A 24,058-nucleotide genomic window follows, 5' to 3' on the forward strand; every position below is an offset into this window, starting at 1 on the left:
CCAATGATACACTGAAAACAAATAGTATGCCTTTCGCAAGCTTAATTATCTAAACCACGGCCTGGATTCAGAGAGCAGACACCCAACGATTGCAGTTACTTAGCACTTGACAATAAGTGCACAGCCTTTTCCAGGAGAAAGCTTTAGAGTTTGAGAAAAGTGAAAATGCAGCTGTGAAGTGTATCGTCTGTTCTGCCTTTTATCCCTGTCATGAGCTAGAAATTTTGGAATGGGGGAAAAACTGCCACATCTCTTCCAGAAAAAAATGGTACCTTGTTTCTGAAATTACATTCTTCCCCAGCTGTGCACTACTCACTGAAATGGTATCAACAGGAATGTTTTCCTCGAGTACCACCTAGGATCCTTGTGCTGCCAGGGTTTTCATCTGCCCCTCAGACTGCCTGGAAGCCCTCATATGGGGCTGCTTGCTTTCTTTCAGTCCATCAGCTCAATATCTGTTTGGTCTTTGGGTATCAATCCTCTGCCAAGAGCCCAAATCTCTGTTCTACTTTGGGTCTCCCAGAAGGCTGTTACTAGTGAAATGTTTGGGGCAAAGAGTTTTGGGATGAATGAATGGGCATTTTGTACAAAATCAAATCGACGTATATTGCAAGACTTGGGAAGAAAGAAGAACTTTTTATTCATCTCTAGGTGGATCAAATATGTGGCTTGCTTTCCTCTTTTCCTGGGGAAATATGTCCTTTGATAAGGGTACAAGACAGCTTTATGTTATTCAGGGCAAATGGTATGACACTGTGCATCAGCAATGAGCTCAAGCAGGAATATCAGAGGTCCCAAATGCTTTAGATGAATTACCCTTGGAGAGTAGCCATTACCCTTTCTACACGTCACGGGTGTTGATGTACAGAGGTTTAACCTAGCGTTCTTCTGTCAGGTCATCAATAAATGACATTGAATCTGCATCAAAGCTGGATACAGCGTGAAGTTTTCTTAAAATCAATGTAAAAAAAAAAAGGCACTAAACCATATTTCTTTGAGACGAGCAATGAAAAAACATGCTTTGCTGCGTAAGGGTCCTGTCTTCTCCGTGTTTGGTGTCATATCAATCTCGGCTTTTGCTATTTCATTAAAATTCCCAAGCGGTCAGAAGGTTGTTGTTTAATAGATTTAGCATTGGCTGGCTACATCAATACTGTGTTTAGTCACATTTGTTTTACTGGGGACATCTGTGGGAAGAGTTTAGCAAATACATTCATTCATTTGAAAGGAACCTGGTGCACTTTGGGCCTTGACTGTACAGTGGTCTCGTGTACCCGAACATTTCCTTCAGTTAGAGGCAGCTCCTGGCAGTGCTTTGTCTGAAGTGCGTCTGTAGGTCAGAATACCCAATGCACAAAGGATTTTGGCTTTTTTTCCAACTGATAATTTCCTTTGCGTGGTCCTATATGGAGAAGGGGCTGTGATACCGAATATACAATTTGTTTCTGTGACAATATTGATATTTTGTCTTTCCGTGTTGATTCAGAACAGGGAAATGCCCCAAATATCAGAAATTCCCATGGGATGCAAATCCTGACTTTTTTTTTTTTTTTCCCTGATGGATGCCTCGCAAAATGAAGCATGTCAGTGGGGCAGGCACTACTGTCCTCATGTTATTCACATGGTTACGGGTGGTCTTGGTTGGTGATTGAACGCCAGTATGTTGTTTGCTGTTAAGAAGCTTTCAGAAAATGCAGGCATTAGTATTCAGGATAGAACACATCATCAATAAAGGAATAATATTGGTTATGTCTCTTTAAGGACCTCACCTGCAGATATTTTCACATTTAATTTGAATATCCTTTTCTCATAAGTAGATGTAAACATTCATCTTGTTGTAAACGTAGCGAAGGTAACCTATTTTAGGCACAGCTATCAGGAATATACAGAGTGAAATCCATGTGAGATCATCAGGTATGTAGAAAAAAAGGTGTTTGGGTGATAGAAGAAATCTGATTGTTCTGACTTTGGGGCTCCTGCTAGGACCCCAGCCCTAGCCGCTCACCTTTTCCACAGCTGGAGAGGGTATTTAAGCAGTCTTCGCGAACAGCAGAGACTGGGGAAAAAGTACCCAGGGAGGAGAAAGAAAGAGATCCAAAATGAAATTAATATGACTGGCTGTCTCTTGAGATGAGGGAGATGTTGAACAGAATCTGAACTCTGGCCCAAGAACAGCATGCAGTGAAAATGTAGAGCATTAAAAGCTATTTTGCATGTTTTCTTCTGGGCACGGTTGAGACATGCAAGCGATCTAATCTCCATGCAGTCATGGGTGTTAGAATTACCCTGTACCTTTTGTTGAACCGCACTGGCTTAGCACATTGCCAAAACTGTAAGAGAGACTTTTGTTTGACATTTTTTTCAGGTTTTTTTTTCCTTTTATCCAAATGAAAATGCAATGGAGTCATGCCATTTCATAGCCGGTTGTTCTTCTGTCTCGTGCTTTTTTTTTATCTCTGAAGGTCAAAAGCTAGGAGATCTGTATGAATGTTTAGTCTTAGGCTGAGTTATAATTGCACATCTTTTACCAGACAAGTCAAACACTTAGAATTAAAGATGCCAAATGAAGCCAACTGTGCGACTGTGTTTGTACTGCATTTCTTTCTGCCCTGCTCCATTTCAGAATAGCAGCAACAACAATAAAGACACAGTTTTAAAAAGTTTTCCAAGCAACAAACAACCCCTATTTCCAAAGACAGTCAGAGATGGAAGTTATTTGTTGCTGATTTGAAACTTACTGTGCGAACACACCTGCAGACACACCCAAAACGTTTGATTCCGCTCCAGCTCTTAAAATGCAAAGTCTTTTCCCCAAAGCTAGGAGCATTTTTTGAGTGCCGAATAACACTGTATCAGACTGGGACCTTCTCAGTAGTGACAGCATTTCTTTTCCTTTTTCTGTCAATTTAGCAGTGTGTGACATTTTTTTTTTCCTTGTTGGTTATGAAACATTCTATCCCGTTGCAGGAGAGTCCATGAATCAAAGCTAAACCTGCTACTGATAGCATCCCCTTGGACCAAAGGGCTAACAACCTCAAACCAAGTCCTTCTGGCCCTGCATCTAGCGTCAGTAAATCCATTTTTCACTTAATTTGTGAAATTGAACAAATTTTTTAATTTCCAAATATTTTTTTGTTTTGTTTTCATTCAGTAGCTTATAAAATTATTTTTTTGCCCTTGCTTGAGGAGGCGGGGAGAGGGGAACAAACTCATGAAATAGCAGAATCCTTTATTGTGGGCTGACAATAGACTGTATGTGGTGGCAGTTGGCCTGAGGACCTTCTGGTGCCAGTCCATTTGGCCCTACGAGAGTGGGTAGCCAATTCAGCAGCTCTCCTGTTTCGGGGCTGCAGGTGATCTGAGCCTACTGGTCTGAAAAACAGGTCTGTGCCTGCCGCTTTCGTGGGAGCTGCAGCATCCTTTGCTGCCAGCTGCAACCCTGTGTGCACTCTCTTGCAGTAAGGGCAGAGGTGCTTTGTGGTCAGTTTAGTGCGGTTCCTATTATTGATGTTATTTATTAACTCAGTTCCACGTATGCCTGCATAACTGCCAGCTTCCTGTTAAGCAGAGCTTTGGATGAGAACATAGGTGAAAGCTGGAGTTCCTGGTTAGACACCACTGAGGATGCAGGGTTGGTCCTTGTGAAAGCCCTCTTCCCTTTCAACCATTTGCCAGAAAACCCATCTGCCCTTTGACGAGCTATTCGGTACAGAAAGGGTGGAGCGACATCGGGAAGGAAAGTGACCTTTCCCTTGTCTCATGAAATCACTTGGTTCCCATTATACCTTTTTTTTTTTTTTTTTGTCCCCCCCTTGCTTATTTCTGCCATGGTTTATATGAGTGCCTTTTCTAAATGCCAGAGCAGCAATAGCCGTTTTAAATATGGTTGCAATTTCATGCCCCCAAATTTCCTCCGTTATCTTTAATCTTTGATCATTACAGTCCCTGAATGTAGCTTTTTGGTAAGCTGCAGGTTTTTATGTTACTGCTGTTTAGAATTAACTGGTCTGCTTCCTAAAAAGCCAAATGTTTAATCAATACATATCCTACTGTGTATAATAAATACATTTCTGCCATCGCTTTTTGAAGAGAGAATGCTTTTGATTTGAGCCAAATAGTTTACAAAATGGTGAGGGAGGGTTTTTTTTGGTGGTGGTTGGTTTTTTTTTTTTAATAGACGTTTAATGAGATAGGGCCAACCGGTGGATTAGAGAATAGAAATGCTATTGAAATTCAGGGGTGGGGTGGGGGGAGAAGTCTTTTACAGGAATTAGTTAATTTTGAACATTTGTTACATTAGCATTTGCTCCACTTAAGCTGATTAATTTCTTTGGGTTGTGTTTGTTTCCTGGGTAATAATTTGACAACCTTGCAATAAACTAAGCATTAAGAAGTGCATTCGTGTACCGGAGTGTGCAATAGGTAGGTAAGTTGTTGTTTGTGGCTCTTTTCCTGAACTTTGGAAGAAAAATCCCATTTTAAACCTGTAATAACAGAGGCTGATTACTTCCCATCAGCTCACTGGCTTCTAGGGCAGAATTTTCAGACTGGTTATTGCGTGCGCTGCTCTACTATAAAGTACAAGGTCTGTAAATTAAAGTTGGACCATAAGAGATTTAATCTGCAATTTTATAGGTCTCTAATCCAACGGTCGTTTTGTATTTCAGGTTCTGAGTGTATTAGCAGGGTTTGGGGAGGGCTTTTTTGTGTTTGGGACTTATTTATTTATTTATTTATTTATTTATGTTTGTAGTGTCTTTAAATTATATTGTGAATTACAGCCAGGAAAATATTGATGCTTTTTCTTCTCCCCCTCCCGGCCCCCCGACCCTATAGATTAGGAATGGTAAAAGAAGTTGTTACACACTGAAGAACAAAGACTTGGATCGTGCTTCAAAAGGAGTAATTTACTTGGAGCTAGATGTCCTATTTAACCCTGTAAGTTGAAATATTTTCTCTTTGCTTATCGCTTGTGTCAGAAATGTGGGAATCTGCAAGGATGAGGCTGGGGGGTGATGCTTTAAAATCCTGGAGCCGAGCGGGAGAAGTCGTGACCTGGTGGCGTGTGGTGGTGGAGGGGTGTTTCACACCATGAGTGAAGAAGTATTGAAACATCAGGGCTCTGTGATGGCCCTTCCACGTGGATGGGACGGTGCAGGGGCATTTTTGGACTGACAGGGGACCACGACTGCCTTGGGAAGGAGGTGCCGATTACTGTGCACCACGGCTTCGTTTGCAACAGCCAAAAAAGGGCTTTATGTTTAGATCTATACATTACTTTTAACACCTACTTCCTCCCCAAAAAGCTGACCCATGAGGTTCTCTTCCCAGGGTGTTGACAGGAAAATTAATGAGGCATGGACACGGTGCACTTAAGTTTTTAGGTGGCTGAGTCAGTCTCAATTGTTTATGCCCTACAGCCTTTTACTGAGTTAAATCCTATTTATTAAGGCCATCGTGGGCTGCACCACAGCTCTGCTCTAGCTGAAGTGAGTCCAGCCTTGCCCAGTTTAACTCATCCACATTTCTCCTAGCAGCTCCTCCTAAGTCATGTAGAGGATGAAAAGAGTGAAAGATCCTGAAATTCCTCATCAACGCTAGTGATACAAAGCTGAAATAATGCATGTAAAACTACATGACATTTAAAAACGTTATTTTATTTATTTTATTTTATTTTTAGGTAAAAGCAAGTATTAGAACATTCAAGCCCCGGGAAAAGCGCTTTGCTGAGGAGAACCGCAAATTTTCTAAAAAGGTGAAAACTGTGTCTGAGCTAAGCTCTCACATCTGTTTTGCAAAGATTTGAATTGCTGTAGCATGGTTGCAAGGACAAAACCTATTTACACATAAAATGCTGAACACATGTAAATTCTGCGTATTTCTGTATATATTAAAAGGTTTGTTTGTGTTAACACGAAATTGCTTTCTGATCTAGTTTGCATCAGTAGTTCTCATTCATGCTTCAGAGTGGGGAAAATGATAGCTGAGGATGTTGCACAGTTCGCAGCACCTAAAGCTCAATGAGAGCTGTATTCCCTTCTTTGGGAAGGAGGAAACCAGGTCTATGTTAGTTATTTTAAAAGTCCAAAGGATTTTAGAACAATGGCAGTGATCCTTTTCTTTTAAATAAAGGTGCCTTATAATAAGGCTAAAATTCATATTTATTTCTGTGGACAAAAACATGTAGAGAAGAGGTTCAGTGTTTTGATTAGAATCTCTCTGGCCCTTTTCCTGAGACATTGCTATATTTTGAGAATTGCAGGGGAATGAAGATAGGCTTGCATTACTATCTTATTTAGTTTTGGAATCAAGACGTGCTTGCTTTTTTTTTTTTTCCTTTCTTTTTTTCTAAGGGATGAGGGAAATCTGGAAGGTTTGGGTGTAATCAGAAAGCAGACAGGAGCTGGAGTGCGTCTTTGAAATAGTGGCTTTATTTGTAATATGTGCCCTGGCATGCGTTTGTAGCTTAAATTATCCCTGTTTCTGAAGCAATAGTAGGATATTAGAGTGTTTGATTAAACTCTTCTTCTCCTCCCCTCCTCCCACTCAATATTTATCAGATCTTATCAAGAAATGTTGATCGTGTGAAAAAAATCACCATGGCAATATGGAATACAATACAATTCCTTTGGAGCTGCTTTCTCTGGGAGTCCACGGTAAAGAGTGTGATAGCGTTTGTGGTAAGTGGATTTCTTCTTTTATTGCATGAGGCTAAGTGATATAAGATCTGGAGTGTTACCATGCCTCCCTCTCCACCAGCGTAAAGCCCTTTATCGTTTGCTGTTATTGGTATTTTGTAGCTATGTGGCTGCAGGGCTGTGGGTTTCAAGGTAGTTTGGGCCACAGTGTGCCTGATGGGCATGGAAATTAGACCTTCAGGAACAGCCTTTCTTCACTCGGTGCAGAGGTGTTCACCAGCCTGCTCCAAGCCCTGAGGATGCCCATGTCTATGGTGGGTGATGCCACCCTATAAAGACTGTGCCTAGGTGGTGAACATTTGGGTTTTTTTGTCTTGTGTTTTTGTTTTGTTTGTTTGTTTGTTTTAAAATGGCAACTGGATGGTAGGAAGGGAGGGAGGTGGTGATGGCCAAGAGGGTGATGCAGGGAGATGCCTTTGATTTGAGTGATGCAGTGAGCTGATGGGTCTTGTCCCTTCCATCTTCCATTGCAATGAGGTGACACTTTGCTGCAGGTTAGCAATGCCTGCTGTGCCCATGTCCCTATGGCACATAAGCAGCTCTGCTGACATCGCCTGTTGCAAATCTATTCTCTGGATGGTAATAATATATTGCTTAAAAAAAAAAATAAAGAAAAAAAAAGAGGGAGAAAAGGGAAAGGCTGTTCAGTGAGTTCTGCTGGGCTCTGCAAACAAAAAGCCAAGTTCTCCACCTGCCTGTCCCACTTTTCAGCTCTCTCCTTTTCCCTCTTGGTAGTAAACACCCCATTTGCAGTTTTCTCATAATCCACTCAAGCACAAAAAGGTTTTGCCTGCTTTTTATTCTGCGGTGTGACATTTTCTTCATGCTTGAAATGTTTGGCATGCCATTAAAGGTTGCAAAATTGTTTTGTGGTAGTCCAGCATGCAGAAAGAAAGTTTTTGAGTTGAGTGTTTATTAAGCAATATAACAGTTAATCTCCAAGATTTTCTTCCCTTTTTACTATCTCTGAATTATAAATCGCTTAAAGGTCCTTCTGAGGAAAACACTTCAGTGTATTTGCTACAGATGAGTAAAGTAGACCATCCCTGATTGAAAGAAGTTCCAGAGCAAAGAGACAGGAGCTGTCTTTCACCCTGCACATTTGAGGGATGACTATCATGTGAGAGTGGGTAGGATGGAGAGTCTTTTTTCTGCATTTTTTTTTCTTCCTGTTGCTCAAAGCTTATTTAGATCATATCTAAATTTAATGGTTCAAGAGTTGGCAGAGAGCAGAGCAGCCGGTGCCTTGCCAAAGCAGTATGGCTGTGCAAGAGAACTCTGTGGTTGTGCACAAGGGAATCGGATGGTCATGCCCATGGAGGCTGGAAAGGGAGGGGACATACGTAAAATCCCAGTGCTGATGTCCTACCATCACCTGATGGCAAGAATCTAAGCATGTGTTTAAGAGATTTGCACTTAAAGAAATTTTGGACCAAAATACTTGTGAAGTTACAGCTGTGAAGGTCAGTTTTCTAGACAGGAAAAGTTCGGAAGTGGTAGAGAGGCAGAAAGATAAGAAGGTGGGAAAGTGGGTCTACAGGAAAAGGATTCTTAAAGAGAAGGAGGATGAGCAGGTTACAAGTTACAGATTATTAACATCTTTACTTGATACCGTAATACTCCTGTTTCCTGAAAGAGAGTGAGTAATAGGAAGGGAATAAAAACACATGATTAAGACTAATTACCACAGGTTTCTTCTACAAACCAAAATTTAAGTCTATATGATGTTTTTCCACATGGAAATGATTCAGCTCTGGCACTTAAAATGAAGTGCTGATTATGTATCTCTCACTATTTCTAGCGTGTGTGTTCATAGTATTGAAAATACCTATGCAACATGGTAGGTGCAGCATCCCTCCCTGCCCCAGTCTTAACAATCCACTCCTAACAGGTTGAATAAAAGAGGTACCAAACACCACATTTTAAAGAACGTCGTTCTCCAGTGAGCAACATTGTATACCTTCAGTACCTGGCTTTCTATCAATTTAGCTTGTACCAAATTTGTCCTTGTTGACGATGTGCTTGTGGTTGACACTGAGTGCCAGAGGTGAGGAAGATGCACCAAGCTGCTCACCCGTTTTTCAGCTGGAGCCGTGAAACAATGGCTGGTAGCTTAAGTGCCAGCCAGACCCTTAAACCACCTTTTTTTTTTTTTTTTTTTTTTTTCCCTTACAGATGTTGTCCCTTCAGCCACTGGCAATAACTGTTGTGACCATATTCTACATATTCTGCGTATCTTCACTGTGATAACCCCAGAAATTGTGGGGACCCCCCTCCCCTGTTGTATTGGTCTTGGTTTCCCTCTGCAGGTAGCCGATGCCCCTTCCTCCAGGGGGGAATAAAGGGAGGGAGGAGGAGGAAGACAAGCAGGCAGTATAATCAGGTGACCCTTGTTTTCTTAAGCAATCAGACAAACACCACTGCCAGACAGAAGAAAATATTTTTGAGGTCATCAGAGCGTGGCAATAGGCGAGGACGTGGTATCTTCCACCTTCCTGCTTTTAGTCTTCATTACAGCGCGGCTCCCTCCCTATTAGTGGTGATGGTGTCTGTGAGAAGGGCATTAGCTGCTACTTCTGGGTGTGCAAGGGAAAAAGGGGAACAGATAAAGAGGGAAGAAACAGAGGACAGCACAGGCAGGATGTGAGTGAAGAAGAAAAATGCTGTCACCATGTTCTCTCATTTATGAGATGCATCGTCCCAAGCTAAATTTCTTCATTAGTTTGTAATGGTGAGAGAAGGCAATCCAAGGACATATGAGTAGGTTAATTTTTTGTGCTAGGAAAATGAAATCATGTTTCACCAGCATTGTGTGATTTTAATCTGATGATTTTTAATCTGAGTTAATCATATAGGCACACGGGACAATGATCAGGTCTGCTCAGGCACAAGGAACATCAGAAATTTTTCAGGCTTAGAGGATTTGGAAAGAGGGTTGAAAGGGAGGTGAGCAAAATTTCACTTTTGGTGATGTTTGCACAAAGGGTTTGGTGCAAATTCCATTATACAAATTGATGAAAAACCATCCTGGGTCAGAGGAAAGAGTCACACATAGGTTTTCTGGATTCTTTAGAGTGTACATTTCATCTTTGGTCTGGTGTGAAGAATGGACACACATTTGTGCATGTGTGGGAATATCAGGAATATTCCCACATGTGGAAAATGTTGCTTGTAGAGGTAATAGTGTTCCTATACTAGGAAAGACCTTAAAAGACTTTGTCCATCTCTTCTCCTCCATCAGTTCAGGATTTGAAGTCATTTGTAGATTTTTAAGACCAAAAAGATCTCCAAGCATTCTACTGTGTTTAATTTTGGTATAGTTATCTCTGTATTCAGCTTGATATGTTGCATTTTGACAGAAACATGCCTCAGAAAGGTCTTTATTTTGAAGATACCCAAAGACTTACTCTAATACATCCCTCTAGGGTTCTGCTCATGTGCCTGACACTCTTCATATCCTACCCTGGACAGTTTGCTCCCAGTTCCCAGGGTGAATGTTTTGTTTTTAGCCTGGCCCTCATCACTCCTTCATCTTGTCTCACCTCTTTCCATTGAGGCATCACTTCCATGCTGCATTACTGGTGTCCAAAAAGCTGCAGCTGGTGAAATATGCCTAGGGGAATGTCTGCTCACAAGTCATCTTGTATGTCTGTGTGATTATAAGCTGTTTGTTTTTCCCACTTATGCATGAAAAAACTTGTGTGTTTACCTTTTTGGTGTCCTTTTAAACCAAATTTCTGGTCCTTCCTTCCGCATGCATGCAAACATTCTGTGTCTGCTCTGCTCCCCCTTCTTCGCTGGTTGTGGAAGTTAAGTCCATAATAACTGAATTATTCTTACTGTACAATATGTATTTAAAAATATTTTAAAAGTTAATTTTAGTCATAGAATGATTTTCATGAGGAATTATGCACCATTGCACATTGTGCTTGTGATTTTATACAACATAATTACACCTTCTATTGACAGTTTTCTCTGCATTAATGGTAATTATGTCATTTAATGAAATTACAGTAATTGCATTAAAAAAACTATAATCTGGTGCAAATTAAAAGGATATATTGACTGGAATTTTTACTATCTTTTTTTTTTTTTTTTTTAAAGTTTGCATGATAGTTGCAAGAGACATTGACAGGATCAGGCAAACGATGGGAAACCAGCCACGGTAGCACCTCTGGTGTGACTGGCAGTGCTCGCTACTGATTTGCTTCAGGGTCCCTGCACACTCACCCATGCCAGCATACTTCATTTTTACTGGCAGGATTTCCCACTATATCAGGTTTAGGCTTCTTGCTAATCAAGGCTGCTGCCAGGGTGGGTACAGGTGGGAGCTATTTTTCAGGCTCAGCCCTAGCTGGCAGCCTGGGCTGGCCAGACAAGGAATACAGCGTGCGCAGGCAGTATTTATTTATTTTGCAGTGACATTGCAGTGTGTCTGATGATTACTTTATGATGAGTTAGCACAGGGAGGAAAGGAAGGAATATGTGGTGATGCAATGCAATGCGTTGGAAACATGGAGTTTCTGGTCAAACTGGCTGCAGTTATTTAATGGTGGGCAGCTGGGAAAATGACAGGCATGGGATCATTTTGGAGCAGTTTGGGCTTCCCACAAAGCCAGCTGATGCAGGAGTAGGGAAGCCCTGGGGGTTGTCAATGCCCAGCAGAGCTGCTGGGGATTGTAAATGCAGCAGGAAACCAAAACGTAAGCTTTTCAACTCCTAGCTGCAGGGGTGAGATTTTGGCATCCTTCTCCATTACGGTCTCCAAAGCTTTTAAATCCAGAGAGAGCTGGAGGATGCCCCGTTTTTTGGCACTGGCCTCTCGGGCTGTGGGAACTGGAAGCCTGAGGAGTCACACGACGAGCCGGGTGAGGCTGCACAGATGTGCATTGATTGCTGCGCCAGTTTGCTTCAGTCCTAATCTGGGATAGCAGCAGAGCGGCAGGTCAGACTCTGCAGCCCATGAACTTCTGGGCATCTCTACTGAGTGCACTGTTTAACATGCTGCTACTTAAGCTTGTGATATGGGAGCTGGATCTGAGCCCAGTTAAACTCATCTCATAGAAAAGACACCAACCATCTTATTAGACATGAACAATTTTTAATCCCTGTTGAGCTGAGCTATATTTATACTGATGACCTACAGGCAAAAGGCCATTAGCTTGTTGACAGTGTCCTCTAAAATTTCTAATTGCATATCAGTAAAATGGAAATGTTCTTTTCCCTCAGGGAGGATGGCTGTTAACTCAAAACCTAAGCCTTCTGGAGTTTAATTGGGGTAAATCTTTAATTCTGCATGTGGACGTCTCCTTCATGTTATGGTTAGACTTTCCTAAGCAAAACACAAAATGTTCCAGTCCTGTTTGTACTAAGCATAATTCAGCCCTGGACATGACAACAATATATGGGTAAAACATCCAATTTAACTTGTGCATTGTTTCGCAACACAGTGATTTTTATTTTTTTTTCTTTCTCCCTTGATGGGAGCGGAGTCATAGATCAATAAAGGGAGATTCTTGGGACAGAAGTTTAACAGGGAACATGAGGAACCTGTGGAGAAGAAAGACTAGTAACAGCTGTGAAATCCAAACATCTCAGGATAAAGACTGAGTCCCCAAGTGTCCCTTGGACATCTGACCAAGCAAGCAGAGGACAGAGCTTAATTTTAACTGAGACTTTGCTTGTAATTTACCAGTACATGGTAATAATTTCCTCATCTATAGGGTGAGGAAGGAAGATGTGCTCTCACATGAGCTTCCCTGACATCTTTCTGATTTTCCTCATAAAATGTCCGCTAATTTTGAACAAGCAATTCTCTGATACAAAGCACAAACCACCCTGCCATGACTACATGTGTAACTGATGAGATGGGTATAGTCTTTTTTTCTCCCCATCCCTGCCTCGGCCCCCCCACTCCCTGCCTTTTTTTTTTTTTTTTTTCATCCTCATAGCTGAAGACAAAATATAAATCATTGCTCCCAAACTATTCGGGAACAGCATTAAAGTAATGGTAGATTAAAATGTCTCCACATTAAAAAGCTAAATAAAATGAATAGATGTAATCCTAAAGAGAGAAGAATGAGTATTCTTCAAACGCTGAATAGGGAACTTGGAAAAAGAAGAAGCTTAAAAAAAGTATTAATGCAAAAGAGATGGTCTGTACTTCCGTTTTACTGTAGAGCTTTTGCTAAGGGCTTTTCTCAGCCCATTTGCAGCTTGTGTTTTTGCTACAGTTTTAAAGAAGCAGTCGGCAAAGGGACGAATGCAATTCCTATTTAAATAGGGAAGCTGTAAAATAACGCTCTGGTACAAAAATTTGTTCATATTTAAGGCTAGAGCTAGTGCTGGAGGAGCAGTGAAGGGCAAGGTTTCAGGAATTTGACCTAGTAAGTAATTCTTCAGAGCCCCTAACATTTCCTCTCCTCTTTCTCTCTAAATCCCTGGCAAAGGCACATCTTAAAAATTATTGTCTTGAACTCCAGTGAAAAGGCTGGATCAGAGGTATGTTTTTATTTCAAGCTATTATATCCCAGTAAGAGCATTTTCCTAATGACGGAGGAAACGTTTACATCCTGCTTCTTCCACGCTGCTCACGGCAGTGCCTGTGAAAATGCACCATTTGTGCGTGCAAAGCCGTTAGGAGCACGTTACCTGACACATGCAAGTAACTGCTCAGATGAGAAACAGGCTTCTCTAGCCAGTTGAAGGAGATGGCTTTACCCTTCTCGCAGCAATTTTTACATTTCCAGTATTATTCTTATGTGGTTGAGGGGAATACGATTTAAGCTTGAGATCCCAGGCTTTGCTGCAGCAGTTAAAATTCCTGGAATAGCAACTGTGATATTGGTGATGCTGAGAGACACGCAGCAAAGTAAACACGTTATTTCCAGCTCTTTCAAAAATGCAAGAACAAACAAGGACAAAGTTAATAGGGAAATAACCACTTAGAAGCTTGAGAACATGATAAACAAGATTTAAAAAGCAAAGTTTGAAGCTTTGGAGTCGGGGTGAGATAGAGCTGAGCAGAGACCAGTACAAATATCCCTTTTAACTCTGAAAAGGATAGATGGTCTTATGTTTCCAGCTCAGGGGTTTTGGGGATTTGCTTTTTACCAGGGAAATGTTCCAAAATAAAAACAAAAACAAAACTCTGTTTTGCATCTGAGGAGCAATGCTCGTTTCCTGGGCCTGCTTTAATAAGGCACTAACCCCACAGAGAGAGCCCCTCCCTTGCTTTTGGGGTCGGGGAGATGCTTCTTCAATTAAGTCTATGCTGTGCGCATATTTTTGAGCGGTAGTAGAGCTTTCTGTGCCATGTACTCAAAACTTGCATGCTTCACATAGGAATGGTTCCCTCAACCCTGGTAATGAGACACATGTAAATCACTGCCCCCCCCCCCCCCCCCCCCCCCCCCTTAAAATGCATTATGTTTTTAGTTTATGATCAAGCCTTTCCATACCTTGGCTGTGTGTGTGAAACTGGTCAAAGCATTCAGGTAGAAGCCAGGTCCTGCCAGAGGATAAGCCTCTGCACAGCTGGGCAGCAGGAATGTGTGTGCAGGCACCCGGTGGAGAATTAAGGCAATGGGAAAGAAATTCAGCTTTGTTCTGGGATGGAAGCGTATCCCTAGAAGATGCCAGCATTAAGGTACACGGATCTATCTGTCTGTCTGCAGAAGTGGATTAGAAAGATAGAGTTTACATCTCTTTGGCTATCTAATGACAGCCTACAAAGCCAAGCCGAAATGTGCAAACATTTTCTCTGCTAATAACAATAATAATAAAAAAAAAAAAACCTCATCTAAAAGGGCTCTTTACAGCTCAAACCTGAACTACATGCATCCGCAGACAATCCGACTGCCTTTGTGCTCAAGTTGTGACCTGTTGGAGAACTCTGCTCGGCGCTTGCATTTCCAGCTAATTTGATAGTGTCTTTTTTTTTTTTTTTTTTTTTTTTGGTTGAAGCTTTGTCATTTATTTTGAAGCTGTCATTTTTATTAGTCTCCCTGGCTGATCTTTTTGGGCTCTCGTCAGGTGGTGTGTGTTCTCCATTGTCTGCCTGGTCTTGGCAAGCTGTAGGTCCTTTTATTGCCATATGACGTGGGCGTGCTTGCAGCAGTAGCCTGTAATTATACCCACCACAGGTGACAGTTACAAGGGAGCTTTGGTAATAATTTTAGCTGCCTGATCTGATGTTTATGAAGAGCGAACCCTCTTTGTGGTCTGGCTGGAGTTTGCTATATTGTTTTGTACTTTAGCTGTTTGATTTATGAAGCCCATTTTTCCCCCCCCCTAATGTATACCATCTTGTGTCTTTTGAAGTTCTGAAGTTTTATAAGAGGTTATTGTTGATCTTAAGCCATTTTGGACATTCACTATTTATTTTTGCATATCTTGTATTTATTTCACTTTGTCCGGCAGGGTAAAATAGTACTCTTGCCTTTTGCTGGTTTTATTTGTATATTTAATGTTGCTGAACTCCTGTTTCTAACCTCTCGTTAGCAGATATGCTGTGTTTTCCTAGCTGTGAGACTAATCACAGATTAGCATTTAATTATGGTTTTTTATCTTTGACTGTTATTTAATTGTTTTATAAAAGATCAAATTTGCTATCCATGAAGGCAGCACGGGTTCCTTTACTCCCGATGGAACTGCAAAACTTGCATATGCTGAAGGTGAATTTAGCTCATGGTTCTTCCTGTTCCCTTGCAAACCTACATCCCAATGGTAGGAATTTGCTACAAAAAACGTGGGAAAGACTGAAGTGGACACTACCTGGAAGCTGGCTTTTCCCTTGTGGTATATTTCTTTTTGCAATTTTTTAGAGGATTCTTTAGAGGAACTTCAGATTAAATATCTTGAGCATCTTCTGAATTGGGTAGAAAGCAGTAATTTTATCAATTGACTGTTAGGTTGAAAAATTTATTTGTAACCATTTTCTGGCTTGTCTGGTCCTAAACAGACAGTATTACGTATCAGGATCCATCATTTTTATCTTCCCAATTCGCCTGTTGCTTTTCCTGAAAGCTGACTTTATTCATAGATTAGAAATTGCATAAACAAAGATGAAATTAGTATTCTAAGTTTAATGAATGCTGCATCTGTGAGAGACTCATTAAACAGGAGCATGAGAGAGAGACTACTTACCTACCACTGTTGGAAATATTGGAGTTTTAGAAGCTTATGTATAAAATTCCCAAAGTTTGGCGTGGATTTCACTGTGCAAGCTGTATGGCAAAAAGCATACAGCTCAGCCCAAACAAACAAAGAGGTAGGAAACCCATAGTAGCTGTTACGAAAAAGGTATGTATTAGGAAATGAAATTGTCATTAAAAGTAAAAACTCCTTTACTCAGTGTGCTTTTTTTCCCCAGAACCCCAGGTGTATAGATTTTCTTTCAGTCAGGATCTGCTTGGATTTGTCTCGTTATTCACGTTACTTTGACCTGGCACCTCTTAGAAAGTACTTTAAAGCACTTAGTTTTATAGAAAGACTGTAGACATTGACTGTTTTCTCCCTTGTCACTGGTGGAGCAACATTATCAGTATTTTGTGATGATTTTCTTTTTTCTTTTAATTTATTTTTAAAAAGCAAATTATTTCTTTTTAACACAGATGCAGGTTCATTCCCTTGAAACATACAGGCAGGTTTTATTCTTCTAAAATGAGGGAGTAAGTAGACAGGTGTCTGTAGGTGGTTTAAATCACTGGAACTTCATTAACTTTAGCAAACCTATGCTATTTAACATCAGTTAAAAATCTCCATCCTCATTTTGGGGCAAATCCTGTGTAAATAGGAGCAGCAGGTTTTCTGAAGAGGAGGAAAATCCTGTAGGTGGCGATGGACCCTCATGAATAAGCCAGCTCTGGCGTGCCGCCTTTTGACAGATTTTTCTGGCAGGTTTTCTTTCTCTTGCTTGAACTATTTTATTTTTAATTTAATTCACCCGTTCTCTCAGCGCTAATCTAACACTAGTTGCAGAAATCTTGACAACTGGAAGAAATTTCCTATTTGAAGGTAATGCAACATTTTGGGTTTATGATGGAGACAGATGCACCTGGACAGGTTTCTCCTAAGGCATGCTACTGATTGTGGGGCTGCTTTTGCCTTTTTCTTTTTTTTTAAAAAATAAGAAAGAGTTGGATCCTTTACAAGATCTGAAGTAAAAGGGGATTAGTATGGAAGCTACAGAGCAAATACATCTTTTATGTTTTACAGCCTGTTCTCTTTTAGTTTTACTTTTCTTCACTAGTGACTAAGAAGTGCTTTGATTTAGAGGTTAGACTTAAGCAACCAGGAAGTTCTCGGGTTGTTTAAGGATAGCAATAATAATAAAAAGACCCTACATCAGGATATGTCCCTTCCTTTTTTTTTTTTTTTTTTATTTTTTACCATTTGTTGGGAAATAAAACTGGAGAAATGGGATGACTGCAAAATCCCAGAAATCTGATTGAAAAAAAATCTGTGCTATTAATTATTAATAAATATTACTGCCACAGTAAAGGATCACACTGGTACCAATAGCATCTAAAGAGTTTTGATCACTTTCCCCACCACTTCATGAAAATTAAAACTATTATTCTTAAATGTGACATCCACATTGTATTCAAGCTTAATTTCATTTCAGGTGTTGGGGTTTTGGTTTTTTTTTGGCAGTTTTTTTTTTGTTTGTTTGTTTATTTGGGGTTTTGTTTTGTTTGTTTTAAAGGCAGTGCTGTGATTTTGAGAAGTGTTAGTAAATATGTAGAATGGGGAGTGTTTTATTCTGGTCTAATATGCTCATTTATTTTAGTCTTAACTTTACCCATGTAAAGTCAGCTTGTTTACTGAAAAATGAGTGTCATACGTGAGCAAAAGTCTCCACTGAAACAGCTTTTATCTGCTAGCTCAGGTTCCGAACTTTCTCCTTGCTTTTTGGAGAACTTGCTGTCTTCTGTGCTTTCCTTCAGCTTTCATCTTTTAATGGAACAGAGGAGCTGCACAGCTCTGTATCAAAGCCAATTGTCAACTTTCATTAGATGTATTCTATTGTTTGTTCAGATTAGAAATAACTGCATTACACTTTGACTTTGAAGGCTTGTTTGTTTTTAAATATACTAGGTATATGTGACCCTTTTGTCATTTGTGATGCACTTGGCTTGACAAATTTGAGATACCCATTCAAACAGCAGCAAAAACTATTTGTAATGCAGGTATTTCACGAACAGTACTTTCTGGAGGTCTAGAAGAGCAAAACAAAATCCTGTAACTAATACAAAGCATTAATAGATTCACATAGAGTATTGTTAGCTAGCAGTGTACCTCAAATACATTGCATGGGGGGGGGGGGGGGGAACCCACTGTTTAGTGAGACTGCAGCACCCTTAGCAGTGGGTGGCAATCCAGTTAGCTGGTTTTGAAACCCCATTATGCCTTGTCCATATGAGAATGGTTCAGATGTGGCCTCTGTCAGAACATTATGGCAGGGAAGTCTAATTCCATTAAAAAATTACGCTAGGCAAATTTCCTTAAAATGTTTAGAATATTAAATGGAAAATGCATAATTGATACAGTGATATTAGCTTTATTTTTTTTAATCGAACATGCCCATCAGGAATTAGATGATGACTTGTTCTAGCAGTTAAGAAAACTTCCCCAGATACTTCCATATACACATTTGGGAAAATTATTTGCAATGATGTATTTCAATTTCCTTAATAAACTAGACCTGTCTTCCTAATTCCCTTTCCCTCAAGTCCCTCCACAGGGGTTAAGAAATGAATTATTTTGAAATTATTATCAGATAACTGTTTCTATGAATAAAAACCTAATCTGTGCTTTTTTAAAAATAGATTTATATTCCAAAGCTGGGAAATAAACAGTGGCAGTAGAAAGGAACAACGAGATTAATAAAAACAAAGACATTTTGCAGAACTACTCTGGATTGGTTTGAATTTTTTTTCTTCTTTTTTTTTCTGGCAAGTAGTGCTTCTGTAACAGCATGCACTGCAATGGCTTTCCTGCTTTCTATTTTAAAAGTTATGTGAATATTCGCAGAGATAGTGGTCCTTCAGTGCCCAATGAATACTGTCTTACACACTGATACCTATAGTAACACATACAGAGTGACTATGAGATCAAATGGTCTGGTTAAAAAGCCTTAGGGAAGCATTATGTGTCTGAGGTCTGATCTATTGTCTGGGAGGTCGGAGAGTGTTAATGCACTCTGCAAAGATTAGACTCCCTCTCTAATTGCTCCAACACTTCCTTAAAGGATTTAAACAGTCGGGAAAGGTGATGCTCCTTGTCAATTTTTGTCTTCTGACAGCCGTTGAAGTTTATCTGTCTTTCCGCGGAGACTACTAGATCACGTAAACCAGGCAATGTCAAAAGCGCAAACCCAGAATTAGGACGGAGAGCAACGACTTCTATTTACAACTTCGTAATTTCAGCTTTTAAATACCTTAAGGGCTGGGGACAGGGTTGCTTTTACATGCCGTGCCATGCCATTTACATTTGGTGATGGGAACTCCCAAAGTCCCACAAAAAGTTTAACTCACCGAGCTTGATGAAAAGTCACCCTTTTAATTCTGAAGTGGCTCACGTTATTGTCTGCATCCCTCAGAGCACAGCTGGTGCTTCCCCACCACATCTCTGCGGCACCGAGGCACTGCGTGCAGCAGCCACTGGTGTTTTGTGTGTGTAGTACTGGTTGTTTATCTAAGTGCAGTGCTAAGTCTGAGCTACTGTGAAGCACTCTTTGCTATTTACCCCAAATTTTTCCTTTCCCTCACTAAGTCTGCTAAGGATTTGATTTCCCTTGCTTCACAGAGCCTAAATCATGTACAAAAAAATGACTCAGAAATGTGGTAAAGCTCACGCTGGAAAGTTTTTTCTGCTGCTTAACCAGCACGTCCGCACTGACAGGTACCTGATCCCTGGCACGGGTTTTGTTAAGCACAATAGGAATTTGTCCAATGCATCAGAACCACTTTAAAGAACCAGATTTTTATTTTGCAGTCTAACTATTTGCGAATCAGCGCCAAATAGTTTTGCTGGTGGTTTAGAGGACTTACCTGTTATAATGGCTTACGTTTGCAAAGGATGCTTCTTTTGCTTGGAAAAGCACTTAAAGAGCAAGGGATGAAAAAAGGTGATTGTTACCGAGAAATGAGAAGCATGGCCCAGCCTCAGGAGAATTTGGAATATTTAATATTTCTGCAAAAAGGCCACGGTATCCTCTCGTTCACAGTAGGGTAACATTATTGTAACAGGAGTGGAATTTGACCCATCTTTTAAAAAATGTCTGTTCCTGTTTCACAGACAGATGTGAGTGTGTCCAGTTTCACTGCAGCTCACACAACATGACAAGTCCTGCGGAACAGAGAGCCATCCTGGAGCTATTTTTTTCTGGTGGATCAGAAGCTTTTGAATTTGATAGTGTCTGTGTTTTTGCTAGTGTTGCAGCATCTAAATGTGTTGGTGTATATAATCCATTTCACACATATAGATGTATAAATATGACCTATATAAATATACATATATTTAATGGCTCTTTTTGAGACTCTGAGCAGATGACTAATACAGCTGTTCAAAGGAGAAAAGGATTTTTTCTTTTTTCTTAGGGAAAAAAATAAAAGCCCTCTTGGCTCTGAATCGGAAATTGAGGAGCAGAATTCATCAAGTGTATTCTGATCATTCTCACATGGGTAGTTCCTCCTTCCCTTCCTGCATAGCATGTTCCTTTGCACTGTTGCTATATTACATGAAATGTTTCATCTGTATATAAAAATTAAAAATTCAAACAAAAATCTGGCCCACATGAAGAACAGGCCCTTTGGGCATATGGTTCATTATGCATATTCGTTTAATTACTAAAACACTTGGGATGTCTCTACTGCCCTTGCTTTCAACTTGTAAAGTTGGATCTGTTCTGCAGCACAGAATATGTTGAACAGGCATGTGTCATAAAGGACTTCAGTTTTCTCCTACTTAAAACTATATAATGTTCTTGGCTGGATTGTTAGAATTTACTGAATATTAGTTCAACCCACTGCATCAAAACAGCAGTTCGGGATCTCTTTTCCCTTAACACCTTCTCTAACCCCAAAAAGGCAAGTTTTACAGTGGTTAGTTCAGAGTTGTGTTTAGTATTGAAGTAACGTGAAACTAAGGATTTAGATTTCAGGCACATTGCCACAAAGCGCCTAAAGTCGCACGTTGAAGCTGTATAACTTTTATTAGCTAAGAAGGGATTGCTGTGATAGTGTGACTTTAATTGATTTTCAGGGCAAACAGGTGGTGATGGTTTAGGCATCCCCTAGTCTCCTGCCATTCCCAATTTGGAGCTGCACATATAATAGCTTTATTAAAATAAACAATCTTCTGGCTTCAGTTTTACCTGAACAGCTGCCTGAAATTGCAACAGTCTTGCAACTTTTTTTTTTGTTTGTTTGGGTTTTTTTTTTTTTTAGATTGTTCTGTATTTTGGAAAGCAAGATGCTATAGGTCTGCTAGTGGAAAATCTCTATTACATAGTCATGCTGTCAATACTTAGGAAATTTTTTTTGTCACTGCTGTTGTTGCTAGCTTACAATAGTAACATATTTAGGGTATAATTACAGTGAGTCTCCCAGTCATCTTCATGTTCTTTAATGGCACAATTCTGTCAAACTGCAGATTATGAAGTGCTGAAATTGTTTGTGTGTGCTGTAATCACTCTGTTGTTCTTGGTGTCCAGTGTGTCAGGTGTGGGGAGGGCTGGGTTTGGTTACGATTATTGCTCTCCTCTTGACGGTAGGAAGTGGATCTCAGATGAAGACACCTCCTGTGCTCTGGCGTGGGGCTGTGGTGGGGAATCCCATGTATGGCATCAGGAAAGAGTGTCACCTGAAATTCTTTGCATGAAAGGATGTTGTCCTACTGCTTTATAGGTGTTTTATAGGTGTTCTTAGAATTCTGGTTTTGTGATCTGTTTGTTTTTGTTTTGGTTTTGTTGGGGTTTTTTCGTTTTTTGTTTGTTTTTGTTTTTGTTTTTTTTTAATTTAATTATTTCACTCCTTATGCTCTGCTTCAGTCTGGAATCATTTCCTTAGGACTGGAGGTTCTGGAACAGAGGGTACCAGCCAGTTTTGCAGTATTAGTGTGTACAAGCATCTACTTCTCATTTATGTGGTTTACTACAACCTGATCTTTTTGTTTTGTTTTAATGCCATAGCTGGAGACTGCCAGGGGAGTCACTTTATGTGGGATCCTCCTGCCACTGAACACAGAATTAAGTCTAATTAAACATTCTTGCTTTATTAGAGAGCTCTTTTTCCTTTACTCATTCAACTCTAATACACACTATGAATGTGAAGGAGGAAGTCATCAGTTTAAACGTATCATGTAAGCTTCCCATTTGCTACCAGCTGGAACCCAATGTTGAGAGCTCGAAGTTAAAGAACCCTTCACCAAATACTCCTTCCACTGCTGTGCAATTACGTCACCATCTGACCCTCTCTGATGTTTCTCACAATGTTAACAAATATTTCTCCAGAGTAAGTGAACATTTATCAGCTCAGCTAATGATAAATTTTATCATGACCCTTTTAAGGTGTTCACCTCATCCAGAATAAATAAAATTAACCTACATTTTTGCCTCCTTTTAAATAGCACAGATATTTTTTTTCTGGCACTTTTTGGAAGAATTATTTACTATATGGCCAGGCTTTTAACTTGCATAATGCCTATCTTTCTTGCAAACAGATCACAACTTTCTGTATGAGACTAATTCCAAAACTATGACCCTGCTGATAAACAAACTAAAACATTAGAGATAAAAATGACAATTTAATTTAGCTACGATATAAAACAACTTTTTTTTTTTTTTGGCATGCCACCCTCTCTTTGTTTTAGTATCTTCCCCCATTGCCTTTGTGATAGTTACCCCTTTAGAAATAACATGCAGATTTATTCCCCTGACCCACTCCCAGCGGATTGTCCCAAAAGATAGAAAACTGTTGTAATATTTTTTTCCCTGTTTTTTCAATTTTAAGCTTTATTGCTTGAGGGTCTTAACTGTATTTTACTTGGCACAGGAAATGTAAAATATGTTAGATAAAAGCATGAGGGAAAAATTAGACCAGTCAGCAGGCTAGGAAACAGCTATTTCTTCAGTGTCTACAGCCTAAAAAGATTGGAAATCTTTAAATCTGTTGTACATACATAAATACAGAACCCAAAACTTGTGGTGTGGTAGTTGAGTTTGTTTTGATTAACCTCTTTTGGGGTTAGGGATAAAGAGAAAGTAGCAGCCACAAGCAAGCTGGGTAGAGGCACCCCGTTAGACTCGTGGTGGCTGGTAGGCTTTGGGGTTTAAGGCAAAGGCACCCCCAGGCACACCCCTTTTTGTGTTGAAAATTATCACCCACACTGACCAGTTTGGCAGATAATCTTCAAATAGCTGGAATGCAACATATAAGTCTTATGTTGCATATAAACTTAACAGGTGACAAGTTCTGTCAAAAAAAACCTTGAAGCAAGCGGCTCTTCCCTGACCCCTCATTAAAGAAAGATCTCTAAGGATCTTGTTTTCAATTTTCTAGGCTGGCAAATCTCATTAATGTAACCAAAATAATCAGAATAAAGGAAAAACCTCACTTTTTAGTTCGATTTTATTTTATGATTCCAGGCATTATTATCAATCAAGAATAGATCCATTAAACAGATTAATGGCAAAAGTGATTCAGGATCAGCGTGGACATTTTTTTACTGTTTGCAGCGCTAAGCATAGCATCCCAGCCTTCCCTTGTGAAGTTACCGACGGCAGTGTCCCAGGAGGATGGTGGAGAACAGATTGTAATACTGTCAACTCTTCTGATTTCTCTGCGACTTTTGCAGAACAACATGCTTTTTCTTCAAGCGCCGTTTCTGAGACTCCTGTGATTGCACGTGAATCACAGCTTTCATTTAAAACACAAATGAGTTGCTACTTCCTAGCAGTAGCAAGGAAAATGAGATCCCCCTGAAAAGTCTAAAGCACAGTGGTAAAAAGGGCCCTAACACACATTGGCTTGAACAGTACAAGATTTGTCATGTATTCGTTAGGGATTTATTTGTTGTTTTATGTCTGATTTTGCTGGGAGTGGAAACGGTGGGGGATTTTTTCTTTTCTTTTTGAATGTTGCAACTGGTGTTAGAATTGTGACCGTGGTGACAACAGTTCCTATCCTTTGAAGACTTTATTCTGTCACTCCTTTTCCTTGTTGCACCCTCACAGGTAATGTAAATTGTCAAGCACGAGGTGGGTACCTTGTGTTCCTCCCCTCACCCCTCAACCTCATCCTGGGACACTTTCTCAGCAAGCTGCAGCTGGGACTAGCAGAGATGGGACACGCGGT

General features: G+C 40.1%; 1 protein-coding gene across 7 annotated transcripts in view; it reads left to right on the forward strand.

The window, feature by feature from the left end:
- Window positions 1-24,058, forward strand: part of MCTP2 (multiple C2 and transmembrane domain containing 2) — a 127,566-nt gene that overhangs the window by 73,592 nt on the left and 29,916 nt on the right. For all 7 annotated transcript variants that reach the window (XM_055818530.1, XM_055818516.1, XM_055818518.1 and 4 more), the window contains 3 exons: window positions 4,837-4,938; window positions 5,681-5,755; window positions 6,561-6,680. In XM_055818530.1, the coding sequence (XP_055674505.1) occupies window positions 4,837-4,938; window positions 5,681-5,755; window positions 6,561-6,680 (297 nt within the window). The remainder of the gene's footprint in view (window positions 1-4,836; window positions 4,939-5,680; window positions 5,756-6,560; window positions 6,681-24,058) is intronic.

This window comes from Falco peregrinus, chromosome 1, assembly GCF_023634155.1.
Source record: "Falco peregrinus isolate bFalPer1 chromosome 1, bFalPer1.pri, whole genome shotgun sequence".
NCBI classification, from domain to species: domain Eukaryota; kingdom Metazoa; phylum Chordata; class Aves; order Falconiformes; family Falconidae; genus Falco; species Falco peregrinus.